The following is a 14,503-nucleotide window of genomic DNA, read 5'->3' on the forward strand; positions in this document are numbered from 1 at the left end:
CTCAGAATTGAGTGATTCCTCATTTGTGTCACTCTGTTTGATCTAAAAATGATACTGATACTGACGACCACAATTTATTTTCTTGAGTTTATTTTTTAAAGCCAGAAAGTTGCCATTTGAAAATGACTATACTGTAGTTTTGTGCCATGTCTGTTGTCTGCTTCTTTTTCTACAAAATTCAACAACTGAATCAACATCCTCCAAGTCTGGTGATTCCATCATTTTTTGTCAGAGGTTGTACCCCAGTTTTTGGTTTCATATAAAAAAAAGTCTGCTTATAATCACAACCTAATCAGCATTTCTGTGAAGGACAGGAAGGGCAACCACATGTTAGTTTCAAACCGGCTCTGCGACATTGTGACACAAACCAAATTCCAAAGCTTGGCTCCTCCCACAGTAGTTGACTCTGCAGGTGTTTTACTGGATAAATCGTGCAAACACACACACACCCAAGTCCCCGTGGCAACACCGGTCTATGCGTCTACGAGGCAGAATCCCGCCGATGATTGGGATTAGACAGCGGCTGTGTTAACGGGGCTCGTGCGGAGCGGATGACGGCATTTATGGATTACCCGGAACCATCCAATGGATTACTGAAGTACTTCAAGAAGGACGACTTTGAGACGGACCGGATTAAAGTAGCAGAAGGCACATTCGGTCAAGTCTACCAAGTGAAGGTCAAACTATGGCGGGAGAAGTGTGCCCTAAAAGTTTTGGACACCAGTGCAAGTCCACACATGTACAAGTGAGGAATTATTATTGGTTGTGGTAAATGCGTTGCGAATGTGGCGTCACTCTTCAATGAATATTTATTTTTTGTTGTTGCAGGAGAGTAATGAAAGCGGTGTCCAACATAGCGAAAGTGAAATTCAAGTACATAGTGTGCATCTACGGTCTTTGCAACGAGGCACCTGCTATAGTAATGGAGTACATGAATAATGGATCGATGAACAATCTCCTATATAAAGTCAATCTGATGTGGCCTAAGAAGTTCCAGATGATTCACGAAGCCTCCATGGGCATGAATTTTCTCCACAGCCTGCGACCTCCAATACTTCACCTTAATCTGAAGACAACCAACATTCTGCTGGATGATCATCTTCATGTCAAGGTCGGTGATTTTTTTTCCCCACATGGCACTACGAGTGGGCCTCGGTTTACTGCGTTTCGTGTTATGAAGTTGTTCTGCGGTTGTGAGCACGCTCCAGTAAATTAATTAAAGGGGAATTTTAGTTCGTCAACAAAAGACTCGCTTGAAGACGAGTGACAGTGCGCGCCGGCAGAGGATTATGAGCCGCATAACAATGCACATCTAGGGCCGAAAAATATAACATGCCGGTTTAGCTGAACGGAGAATGAATTTTGTGTTTTGTTTCACCTCAGGGCATTGGCATGGCAGCGATTTATATAGGTAACTTTTAACACTTCATTATGAGTTTATGAGTCGCAGTATGCCAAACAAAAGGAAAGTCGTCACCATGGAAGTAAAAATAAACACAAAGAAAAACAGGAACTTATTCATCCATCCATCCATTTATTTTCTACCGCTTGTCACCCGGGGTACACCCTGGACAAGTCGCCACCTCATCACAGGGCCAACACAGATAGACAGACGACATTCACACTCACATTGCTCATAAGTAAGCAAATTAGTCCTCCTTCCCATGGATGTTTCAGTCTTTTATGGCTCCATCAAATAAAATCATAGTCAATTCATTTTGTCTTTTTTGACAAGAATTTTCACCAAAAAAGTATTACAATTTTACTAAAAACAGGTTTTTATAAAGGACTGTCAATTTTAAAAAAATCAGGCATGAGCATGTTAACATTTCGCATGCCAGCAAGATAGTAGAAAGTAAAAAAATACATATATTTTTGTTTTATACTTCTAAAATTAGCCAAATGCTAATACTAACTGTTCGATTGCTAGTGTTGTATATTTGATGGTTGTGTGATGGGTGATGAGCCAAGGAGACGCCAACGAGGAATCGTCGAACAAATAGCTTTATTTGTTTCAGCGATCCCCCGGGATGATGAGCAGACCAGATTACTCTCTTCTGATGTCCTCTCTGAACACTGTGCTTAAATACCTTTTTACACAAGGACTCTTACTCTTTGTGGTTCTAGCCTTGGTGCCGGTCAGTCTGGCCAATCAATCTTGCCTTCACATTATTCCTCTGATCAGTTTGAGTCGGGTGACCTCTGCCCCCTATCCTCTACCCCTATTTGTGGGGCTTCCTACCAGATGTTGCTAATGTCTTTATTATCTCTCCTAAAATCCAACTGCTGCTATCCCTTAAGTTCCTCAATGTCCTGGGGGTAAAAGCCCCCACTCTCTGGGGTGCTTGTGATGTACATTTGCACTTTTGCCCTTAGTAGAATAATCCTTCAAAGGATTCCGTGACCAAATACAAACACATGCTATCTCCAATCATAGAAGAACATTTAACATGATATCATTCACTTCACTAGCACCTAGTACATCACTAAGTGCAAATGGTGCTAAATGTCCTGAATCAGTTCAGCATTTTTACTTTGAGACAGTCTGAATTGATTGTGATTTGTTAATTTTAGAATACCGTATTTTTTGGAGTATAAGGTGCCCTTAAAATCCTTTATTTAAAAAAAAAAAAAAATTCTGGTAGTGCTTACTGACCTCGAGGTCATTTTATTTGGTACATGGTTTAATGATTAGTGTGACAAGTAGATGGCTGTCACACAAACAAGAAAGATTCGGATTGCAAGTTGACACCTGTTCAATAAAATGACGCTAGCAAGCAAGCCCAAAACTTTGATGTTTCTTTGAACATTACACACAAGGCTCAAAAATCTGGCAAAACCTTTTAGTACGACTTTGGTAAGCTACGAAACCGCACCGCTTGATGGATTGTCGGGGAATTACGGCTACCTTAGTCAGGCGTACTGTGCTGTAACATACAGGTAATATTATGGCGTGTGTTTAAGGACCCCAAAATGGCACCTGTTAGGAGACATATTATCGGGTGTTTTGTTTTGACCTATTATGCAAAACCAACCCTTTCCCGTATTTTCTGGAGTATAAGTCGCTCCAGAGTATAAGTCCCACCGGCCAAAAATGCATAATAAAGAAGGAAAAAAACATATATACGTCGCACTGGAGTATAAGTCGCATTTTAGGGGGACATTTATTAGATAAACTCCAACACCAAGAATAGACATTTGAAAGGCAATTTAAAATAAATAAAGAATAGTCAACAACAGGCTGAATAAGTGTACGTTATATGACGCATAAATAACCAACGGAGAACGTGCCTGGTATGTTAACGTAGCATATTATGGTAAGAGTCATTCAAATAACTATAACATATAGAACATGCTATATGTTTACCAAACAATCTGTCACTCCTAATTAGGGATGTCCGATAATGGCTTTTTGCCGATATCCGATATTCCGATATTGTCCAACTCTTTAATTACCGATACCGATATCAACCGATACCGATATATACAGTTGTGGAATTAACACATTATTATGCCTAATTTGGACAACCAGGTATGGTGCAGATAAGGTCATTTAAAAAATAAAAAATAAAATAAAATAAGATAAATAAATTAAAAACATTTTCTTGAATAAAAAAGAAAGTAAAACAATATAAAAACAGTTACATAGTAACTAGTAATTAATGAAAATGAGTAAAACTAACTGTTAAAGGTTAGTACTATTAGTGGACCAGCACAATCATGTGTGCTTACGGACTGTATCCCTTGCAGACTGTATTGATATATATTGATATATAATGTAGGAACCGGAATATTAATAACAGAAAGAAACAACCCTTTTGTGTGAATGAGTGTGAATGAGTGTAAATGGGGGAGGTAGGTTTTTTGGGTTGGTGCACTAATTGTAAGTGTATCTTGTGTTTTTTATATTGATTTAATAAAAAAACAAAAACATTAATTTAATTTAATCAAAATTTATTTGTAAGTGTATCTTGTGTTTTTTATGTTGATTTAATAAAAAAAATAAAATAAAAAAAATAAAAAAAATAAATGATACCGATAATAAAAAAAACGATACCGATAATTTCCGATTTTACATTTTAAAGCATCTCTACTCCTAATCGCTAAATCCCATGAAGTCTTATTCCTCGGTGTCGCTTGTAAACAACTCTGCCAACTCCAAAGGTAGACAAAGCGCCGCTTCCTCTTCTATCGATACGTCGCTTACGTCAGAGTCATCGTCGGTTGCAGTTCCAATTATTCCAGCCTTTCTGAATCCGGACAGGATGGTTTCGGTTGTCACTGAAGCCCATGCTTTGTCCATCCATAAAATGACATCCAGAAAAGTTGCATGGCGCATTCTCCCGGTTGCCGTGAAGCTGTGCTCTCCATCCATCATCCACTGCTCCCACAAGTTGCGCAGTACTGCCTAAAGGCTCCTATTCACGGAGATGTCAAGTGGCTGGAGTATTTTGGTTAAGCCTCCGGAGATGATGGCAGGTATGGAGTTTAAAACTTTTGATTTATTTTTTAACTGTGGTGTGATGTGCGCTCGCATGCTATCCATCACAAGCAGAGCTTTGGGTGCTCTAAAGGAGCCATCCGGACGCTTAAAGGCCTACTGAAATGCGATTTTCTTATTTAAACGGGGATAGCAGGTCCATTCTATGTGTCATACTAGATCATTTCGTGATATTGCCATATTTTTGCTGAAAGGATTTAGTAGATAAATCGACGATAAAGTTCACAACTTTTGGTCGCTGATAAAAAAACCTTGCCTGTACCGGAAGTAGCAGACGAGTAGCGTGACGTCACAGGTTGTGGAGCTCCTCACATCCGCACATTGTTTACAATCATGGCCACCAGCAGCGAGAGCGATTCGGACCGAGAAAGCGACGATTCCCCCATTAATTTGAGCGAGGATGAAAGATTCGTGGATGAGGAAAGTGAGTGAAGGACTAGAGGGCAGTGGGAGCGATTCAGATAGGGAAGATGCTGTGAGAGGCGGGTGGGACCTCATATTCAGCTGGGAATGACTAAAACAGTAAATAAACACAAGACATATATATACTTTGTTAGCCACAACACAACCAGGCTTATATTTAATATGCCACAAATGAATCCCGCATAACAAACACCTCCCCCCTCCCGTCCATATAACCCGCCAATACAACTCAAACACCTGCACAACACACTCAATCCCACAGCCCAAAGTACTGTTCACCTCTCCAAAGTTCATACAGCACATATATTTCCCCAAAGTCCCCAAAGTTACGTACGTGACATGCACATAGCGGCACGCACGTACGGGCAAGCGATCAAATGTTTGGAAGCCGCAGCATACTCACGGTACCGCGTTTGCGTATCCAACTCAAAGTCCTCCTGGTAAGAGTCTCTGTTGTCCCAGTTCTCCACAGGCCAATGGTAAAGCTTGACTGTCATCTTTTGGGAGTGTAAACAATGAAACACCGGCTGTGTTTGTGTTGTTGCTGCAGCCGGCCACAATACACCGCTTCCCACCTACAGCTTTCTTCTTTGCTGTCTCCATTGTTCATTGAACAAATTGCAAAAGATTCACCAACACAGATGTCCAGAATACTGTGGAATTTTGCGATGAAAACAGACGACTTAATAGCTGGCCACCGTGCTGTCCCAAAATGTCCTCTACAATCCGTGACGTCACGCGCTGACGTCATCATACCGAGACGTTTTCAGCAGGATATTTCGCGCCAAATTTAAAATTGCACTTTAGTAAGCTAACCCGGCCGTATTGGCATGTGTTGCAATGTTAAGATTTCATCTTTGATACATAAACTATCAGACTGCGTGGTCGGTAGTAGTGGGTTTCAGTAGGCCTTTAATGTAGCACTTTGTAAGCCATAGGTTCATCATTTCTTGATTCATCCACCCTTTCTCATTCACGGTGACTGCAACTGAGGGGGATTTAATTTTTGGCATGGTTTTTCGTTTGAAAATGACCATTGGTGGAAATTTTGATCCATTTCCACAACATGCCAGCACCACTGTGAAGTGTGATTTCTCATGACTAGTTGTTACGATATTGACACTCTTTTGTCCTTTCTCTGCAACACTTCAGCCCATGGGAATGTCAAACGTGAGGGGGACCTCGTCCATGTGAATAATATGATCCGGTGTCACGTTGTGCTCACTTTCATGCTTTTCAATGAACTCGCGGAAACTGTCTACCTTGGATTGGAAGTCTGCTGGCAGTTTTTGAGACATCGTTGTCCTTGCTCTGACAGAGAGGCGATTGCGTTGCATGAAGCAGTAACACCAAGAAGGTCCCCCCGCAAAGTCATTTATAATCATCTCCATGGCAACTACCTGGGCGTGGAGACCCAACTGTACGGTTGACAAGCCTCTCCCGGCAGCAGGGGCGCCGAAAAGGGGGGAGGGTAAAGGAGACGGATTCGAGGGGCCCATGATGGAGGGGGGCCCATAATTGTATGTAAAATAGCATCAAAAAATGTTGCCGCTGTGTTGGGGGCCCTGTAAAGATTATTTTCATGGGGCCCAAAATCCCTAGCGGCGCCCCTGCCCGGCAGCACGTTGTTCAAACACCCATTTGTGAATTTGTTCCTCGAGCTGTGGCCACCTAGCTTTTAGCCCGCGATTAGCTTTTTTTAGTTTTCTTCATTTGAGTAAGAGTAGCCTCCGCTTTTCACCAGTCCCTTACAAGTTTCTCACTTACTCCAAACTTTATTTCTGCCGCTCGATCGCCGTTTTCTGCTGCATATTTCACTACTTCCAGCTTGTAACCTGCAGTATATGATATCCTTTTCGGTGCCATTTTTGTTCAGCCCTTCTCAGTTTTTATAAGTTACCGGCAATGTTGAAATGGTGGAAGTAGTAGCAGGTAGCATCTTCTTTTCCCACAATGCACTTCTGCCATGACCCGCCTAGGCCGAATTTTCATTGGTTGACGTGTGTGTGACGATTGCTAGTCTCTTATGTGAATGAGATAAATAGTATTATTTGATATTTTATGGTAATGTGTTAATAATTTCACACATAAGTCGCTCCAGAGTATATGTCGCACCCCCGGCCAAACTATGAAAAAAAATGCGACTTATAATCCGAAAAATACGGTACCTACTGATACCTGCTGATGTGTATTTGACATCTGTATAAGTCACTAAAATTTGCGTGCGTCCACCATTGTAGTCCACACCATAGTCATAAGCCCCTTATTTTGTCTATCCTCTTGTTGTTGCCATTTCTAATACAAAGCCGCATACAGATCTAACTTATATCCGTCAGTAGACTCGCTATGGAAGCGTTAAAAACTATCGTTACAACACAGATGACGGAGAAAAATGGAGCCGCGTAAATAAGACCCCCCACAAAGCGGCAGATTCTGAGGAGAAGCATCTTGAACTTGAAAGAAAGACATTAGAATTGTAAATTATGCGGATTATCATGACCATACCAATGCTCTGTTTATTAAGTTAAAAACATTAAAACTGCACGATCTTGTTGACCTCAACACTGTTATTGTGACGTACAAAGCTCATAACCACATGCTGCCTCTGTGTCTACAGGAGAGGTTCAAACCTAGGGAGGCTCAGCTGTCTTTCAGAAAGCAAACATAGGAACGAGCTTAAAAAGTAGATGTGTTTCTGTCAGTGGGGGTTCATCTGTGGAACAGCTTGGATGATTCCTTAACATGTTCCAGTTCCATTCACACATTTAAAAAACACTTTACGACCAATGTCTTGGAAAAATACATCACGCTTGAATCAACACAGTAGTTAATACTATGATTATTGTTAATTTCAAACTAAATGTGGGATATAAATATTAATGGAAGTATAATTGTTTGTATATAGTATATAATTGGTACAAAGGTTGAACTAACACGTGTACAAGGATAATTCCCATGTCTTTACTGTGTATATATTTGAACAGTTTTTTATATTGTGTACAAGGTGTATTTATAATATGTTGTGCAAAGGAAATATCATATTTCTATGAAGCTCATCTTGTATTTGAGATTGTTTATAGAGTTAGGCAAAATACAGTAAGTGCTCAACTTCAGCCGAAACCCTTTCGGTCTGCTACATTTTCAATTTATGAATGTAAAACTGTTTGTTTATTTTGTTGACCACTGACCGAAGAAATAATAAACTAACTAGCTAATTAACTAACATAAAATATGCAACATTTTGACCAACGAGCCATCATTGCATGTTATGTAGACCAGTGGTCCCCAACCACCGGGCAGCACAAGAAATAAAAAAAAAAAAAAAAAAAAAAAATATATATATATATATATATATATATATATATATATATATATATATATATATATATATATATATATATATATATATATATGTGTGTGTGTATATATATTAAATCAACATAAAAAACACAATATACACATTATATATCAATATCAATCAATCAATCAATCAATGTTTATTTATATAGCCCTAAATCACAAGTGTCTCAAAGGACTGCACAAGCCACAACGACATCCTCGGTACAAAGCCCACATAAGGGCAAGGAAAAACTCACCCCAGTGGGACGTCGATGTGAATGACTATGAGAAACCTTGGAGAGGACCACATATGTGGGTAACCCCCCCCTCTCTAGGGGAGACCGAATGCAATGGATGTCGAGTGGGTCTGACATAATATTGTGAGAGTCCAGTCCATAGTGGATCCAACATAATAGTAAGAGTCCAGTCCATAGTGGGGCCAGCAGGACACCATCCCGAGCGGAGACGGGTCAGCAACGCAGAGATGTTCCCAGCCAATATAGATCAATACAGTCTGCAGGGATACAGTCCGTAAGCACACATGATTGTATTTATGAAAAAAAAACAAAAACGCCACCCCCCACCCCCCACCCCCCCACCTTCCGAAATCGGAGGTCTCAAGGTTGGCAAGTATGACTCGGCCACAAATTTACTCCAAATGAGACCCGGGCTTTGACTTGGCCGCACTAAAACATTCACCCTGATGTCTTTGAACCTGTTCTGTGTAGCTTTTGTTGTATGCTTGGGCTTGATGTCTTGCTGGGAAATGCATTTTCCAAGTTCTCTTGCAGGCTGAAACAGGTTATCGTCCAGGATTTGCAGATATGTTTTTATGTGCTCAAATTTTTCTTTACAAGCCTTCCAAGGCACATGATTATGGCCTGTGCTTAAGTAAATATTTGATAATTTTCCCCTTCTTTTAAATCCATCAGTTATAAGATACGACTTCAAAAAGGTTCAATAATGAGGTTGTTTGATTGTGCAACACATCTTACATCTCTCCTTGCAAAAATTCAAAACGGGAGTACGGAACACTTCATAATGACGTCATAATGTCATCAAAGCTCACATTAATGCATTAACACACACCGCCAACATTTGATAAACAAGGACGAGGTGATGGAAGTGAAGTGAATTATATTTATATAGCGCTTTTTCTCGAGTGCACTTTACGTAGTAAAACGCATTGTCTCCATCTCTAAAGGCCTTAGTGGCCACATGCGTGGACAGCACCTTTTAGCTCTTATTTCCAAAATTGTGTACACTACTGAATTGGGGTCTTATGGCCGCTTATGTGGACACTTATACTGCCATCTGGTGGTGTCAGAAGAGTATAACATACAATGGAATTTGGAATTAGCATGTCACTAAACATGAAGTACACGTTTGTGTACTTATTAGAGATGTCCGATAATATCGGCAGGCCGATATTATCGGCCGATAAATGCGTTAAAATGTAATATCGGAAATTATTGGTATCGTTTTTTTTATTATCAGTATCGTTTTTTTTTTTTTTTCTTTAATTAAATCAACATAAAAAACACAAGATACACTTACAATTAGTGCACCAACCCCAAAAAACTCCCTTCCCCATTTACACTCATTCACACTCATTCACACAAAAGGGTTGTTTCTTTCTGTTGATAATATTCTGGTTCCTACATTATATATCAATATATATCAATACAGTCTGCAAGGGATACAGTCCGTAAGCACACATGATTGTGCGTGCTGCTGGTCCACTAATAGTACTAACCTTTAACAGTTAATTTTACAAATTTTCATTAATTACTCGTTTCTATGTAACTGTTTTTATATTGTTTTACTTTCTTTTTTATTCAAGAAAATGTTTTTAATTTATTTATCTTATTTTATTTTATAATTTTTTTTAAAAAGTACCTTATCTTCACCATACCTGGTTGTCCAAATTAGGCATAATAATGTGTTAATTCCACGACTGTATATATCGGTTGATATTGGTATCGGTTGATATCGGTATCGGTAATTAAAGAGTTGGAGAATATCGGATATCGGCAAAAAGCCATTATCGGACATCCCTAGTACTTATGGACTAAGTACATCATATCAAAAGATGATTCTTAGTTTTTATTCTAATTAGGGTCCGATAAGCCCAAATAGCAAAGAAAATTTAAAAAAAGCATGTAAACAAACAGCTTGGGCCTTAAGAGGTTTTTAAGCTGCATTTAAACCAGTGTGTGTGGCACTGGGAGCAGGTGGGTAGAGGCTCTCTTGCCCGAGGACACAACGGCAGTGACTCGGATGGCGGAAGCTGGAATCAAATCTGAAACCTTCAAGTTGCTGGCACGGGCGCTCTACCGAACAAACAAGCCCAGAAAAAAAAAAAAGTTAAAAAAAATATGATAACTCTATTTGTGGCAGCATTGGACAAAGTGAAGTTTTTAAGTTACATTTTTGCATCTCATAATTGTGGTGCATTAAAGGAACCTTGATTAACAAATGCACTAATAATTATAATTATAATAATGATGTATTATTATTACCTACTGATTATAATCATATGTGTAACAGCTCATCTCTATTAAACACCATGAAGTGAAAGGTGCTGTTTGTAACTTCCTCACAGTTAAATTTTTCAAAGAAAAAATGTAACAGGAAAACCATTGGCTATTTGGTATTATTGTTAGTGGTTTAACCCTTGTATAATGTTCATATTGTTATTACATGATCAAATACTTGTATGTTAAAATACTGAACAGATGTTTATTGGGATAAGGTAAACATCTGTTCAGTATTTTAGCATAAAAGTGTTTGATTGTGAGGCATTAAAAGCCACAAAATGCAACGAGTCCACCAGACGCACAAACGCTGGCTGAGTAACAACAATATGAACGTTCCACGGAAAATTTCTCTGCCAGTTTCTGCATCCCACAGGGATTCTTCTTTTGTGTTTATGCACCTGCGGTTCCCACACAAGGTTGCAACATTGTTTGTCAACACTGTCTGCTCTCATTTTCTCGCACATTTGACCCTCTGAAGTTCTGTGTACCTACACACGGTGCTCCTCCAGTCTAGGCCTGCTGTGTGTGTGTGTGTGTGTGTGTGTGCATGCGTGTGTTTGTGTGTGTGTGTGTGTGTGTGTGTGTGTGTGGTACACAGAACATCAATTTCCAAACTTCTATTAGCCAGGACATCTTATATGTAATAGAAATGTGTAAGGGTGGTGTATGGTGTGTGGTCATTAAATATGTATTCTGATATATGTTCTTCACAGAAAATGAGCCAAAGTCAGTGAGTCTCATTTTGAAAAAAGTAATTAATTGTATAATTTTTCTTTTAATAAAAAATGAAAACGGGTCCCACAGACCCGAACACCACACAAGGGACCGGAACACATTTGTATTAAAACGGTCTATATTTTTCACAATTACTAAGTTCGATTGATCGGCTCACTTATGTCAGCATTAGAGGTTTAAAAAAACACTTTTGTTCGACAATTGTCTATGTTTTTCGCAATAACAACGTTTATATAACAAAAGTTTTTACCTGCCCGTGCATGCAGTGAGAGAGCGTGCACACATGCAAAAGCAGTTCAAGAGACGCAGCGAGCAATTTGCAGTCATGTTGTAGTTATGATGGACGTCAGCTACTCAAATTGCTATTATTAGCTGACAACACCCGAAGCCAATGCACGTGCACGTGTTACGGACATACGCAGTTACATCATTACGTCCCAGAAGCCAGAAGAGGGCGGGGTATACTGTGTAAAATACATTGGAAAGTTAGCGCCCTCTAGGCATCCGTGTAAATGTTGCAAACAGCCCTTTTAAGAAAAACTTGACATATTTCCAAACATTGATTCTAAATTATTGCTGTATGATTATAAAAACTCACATTCCGGCTACTATTTTGTAACATAAATGAATGAAATAAAATCAAATTAAAAAAAAAAAAAACACAAAAAAACACAAAATATTCTAGGGAGGTTTAAGAATATTATATAGAGCCTGCTCCGTGGCCTTGTGGTTAGAGTGTCCGCCCTGAGATGGGTAGGTCGTGGTTTCAAACCCCGGCCGAGTCATACCAAAGACTATAAAAATGGGACCCATCACCTCCTTGCTTGGCACTCAGCATTAAGGGTTGGAATTGGGGGTTAAATCACCAAATATGATTCCCGGGCGTGGCCACCGCTGCTGCCCACTGCTCCCCTCACCTCCCAGGGGGTGATCAAGGGGATGGGTCAAATGCAGAGGACACATTTCACCACACCTAGTGTGTGTGTGATAATCATTGGCACTTTAACTTTAACTTTAAGCTAAGTTTAACTTAACTTAAAAAGCCTACTTAAAACACTTACACTTAATGAAAAACTTTATTAATGAAACCAAGACCGAAACATTAGGAGTGCTGGAAAAAGCGATCCAGATCTTACTTATTCCAATGTTGAATCCAGTATTAATTTTTTTTAGGGATTTATAACTTTCTTTTTTTTTTTTAAGAATCGATTTTTAAAAAATGTTATCAATCATTTTTAGAATCACTTTTTAAAAACATGCTGTCATCTCTGCGCTTCCTCCCTGTGTGCACGTGTCACACGCCAGCAGCCAAGAGGCCCTTTTGTAACCTGGAACCTGTTTTGAAAAAGCTTTTATTAGAATTTCTACACTAAATAATCAAGGCGGTATTCACCACTTTTGAATTGTGCACGCAACCTTAGTACAGAGGTGTCAAACTCCTTTTCATTGAGGGCCACATCACAATTATGGTTGCCCTCGGAACAATGAGTAATATATGAATAAACATGTATTTTAAATCTTTAAATTTTAATTTAAAAACTGGCAGCTCAGTCACCAGAATTTTACAGTACAAGCAGTTTATTGTTTTATTTTTTACAGCATATAAAAAAATGTAATGGAAAAACAATACCACTGTTTTTAGCGGTAAAATTCATGCAACAGAGCTGCTAGTCCTTTTTTTTTTTTTACCGTAAAATCTTGTTGTTTCAATGTTTTTTTTGTTTGTTTTTTAATGTTTTAATGTCTTACTGTACATGTAAAAAAATAGTAGCAAAGTTGATCTTATGGTAAAAAACTCACTCGGCGGAATTTAACCTATTGTCAATTTTACAGTGTACAATTTGATTGATCATTTATTTTGAAATCATAAGTCAAGCAGATATTTAAGTACAGTATTTATCTTTATTTTAACAAAAAATATTCTTTTAAATGATAATATAATATTTTGATTTTAAAGTTAAAGTCCCAACGATAGTCACACACATGCACTAGGAGTGGTGAAATTACCCTCTGCATTTGAGCTATTCCCCTTGTTCCACCCCCTGGGAGGTGAGGGGAGCAGTGAGCAGCAGCGGTGGCCACGCTCTGGAATCATTTTGGTGTTTTAACCCCCAATTCCAACCCTTGATTCCAAGCAGGGAGGTAATGGGTCCCATTTTTATAGTCTTTGGTATGACTCGGCCGGGGTTTGAACTGACGACCTACCGATCTCAGGGCGGACACTCTAACCACAAGGCCACTGAGCAGTGGCAATTTTGATAATATTGCATTTTAAAAGATATGCAATTGCATGCAATACATGATTTTTAATGTCAAAAGGGAAATAAATATATTTAGTAATAAAAATTTAAGCATTTTATCAACGCATATTATATCCCGGCTTTTGCGGGCCGCATAAAATAATGTGGCTGGGCCAGATTTGGCCCCCGGGCCTTGAGTTTGACACGTTTGCCTTAGTAGATCACACACAATAGCACACGCTATTTTATAGATTTCACGTGCTGTTTAGTGAGTGGTATTTGGATCTTAGTGAATTAGTCCCCTTGTGTGCATATGTGTGGCGGTGATGTTGGGTTTAGTGTGTGGACCATTCAATAAATAAATATTATTAAAGACCAAAATGGGGTCAGGAAAACAATCTTGTTTAGGGTCATTCAAAGCCTGTGGGTTTTGCTCCAAAATGTACATTACATTACATTAGGGTTGTATGGTATACCAGTATTAGTATAGTAACGCGATACTAATGAATCATGTTCGGTACTATACTGCCTCTGAAAAGTACCGGTCCACCACCCCCGTCGTCATCACGTCGTGTCATTGCTGGTTTTACGAGCAGAGGAGCATGTTCGGCAGCGCACAATCACAGAGTACTTACAAGCAGACACAGTGTGTAGACAGAAAAGGGAGAACGGACGCATTTTGGCTTAAAAACTAACAATAAAGGTGAAATTATAACACTGAAAAG

General features: G+C 39.2%; 1 protein-coding gene across 1 annotated transcript in view; it reads left to right on the forward strand.

Moving 5' to 3' along the window:
* Positions 1-271: 271 nt before the first annotated feature.
* The window catches only part of ankk1 (ankyrin repeat and kinase domain containing 1), a 52,182-nt gene continuing 37,950 nt past the window's right edge, over positions 272-14,503 (forward strand). Inside the window, exons 1-2 of the mRNA XM_061972980.1 lie at positions 272-745; positions 829-1,111. Of these exons, the coding sequence (XP_061828964.1) occupies positions 552-745; positions 829-1,111 (477 nt within the window). The 5' untranslated portion in view covers positions 272-551. The remainder of the gene's footprint in view (positions 746-828; positions 1,112-14,503) is intronic.

Source organism: Nerophis lumbriciformis, linkage group LG17 (assembly GCF_033978685.3).
Source record: "Nerophis lumbriciformis linkage group LG17, RoL_Nlum_v2.1, whole genome shotgun sequence".
In the NCBI taxonomy this organism is placed as follows: domain Eukaryota; kingdom Metazoa; phylum Chordata; class Actinopteri; order Syngnathiformes; family Syngnathidae; genus Nerophis; species Nerophis lumbriciformis.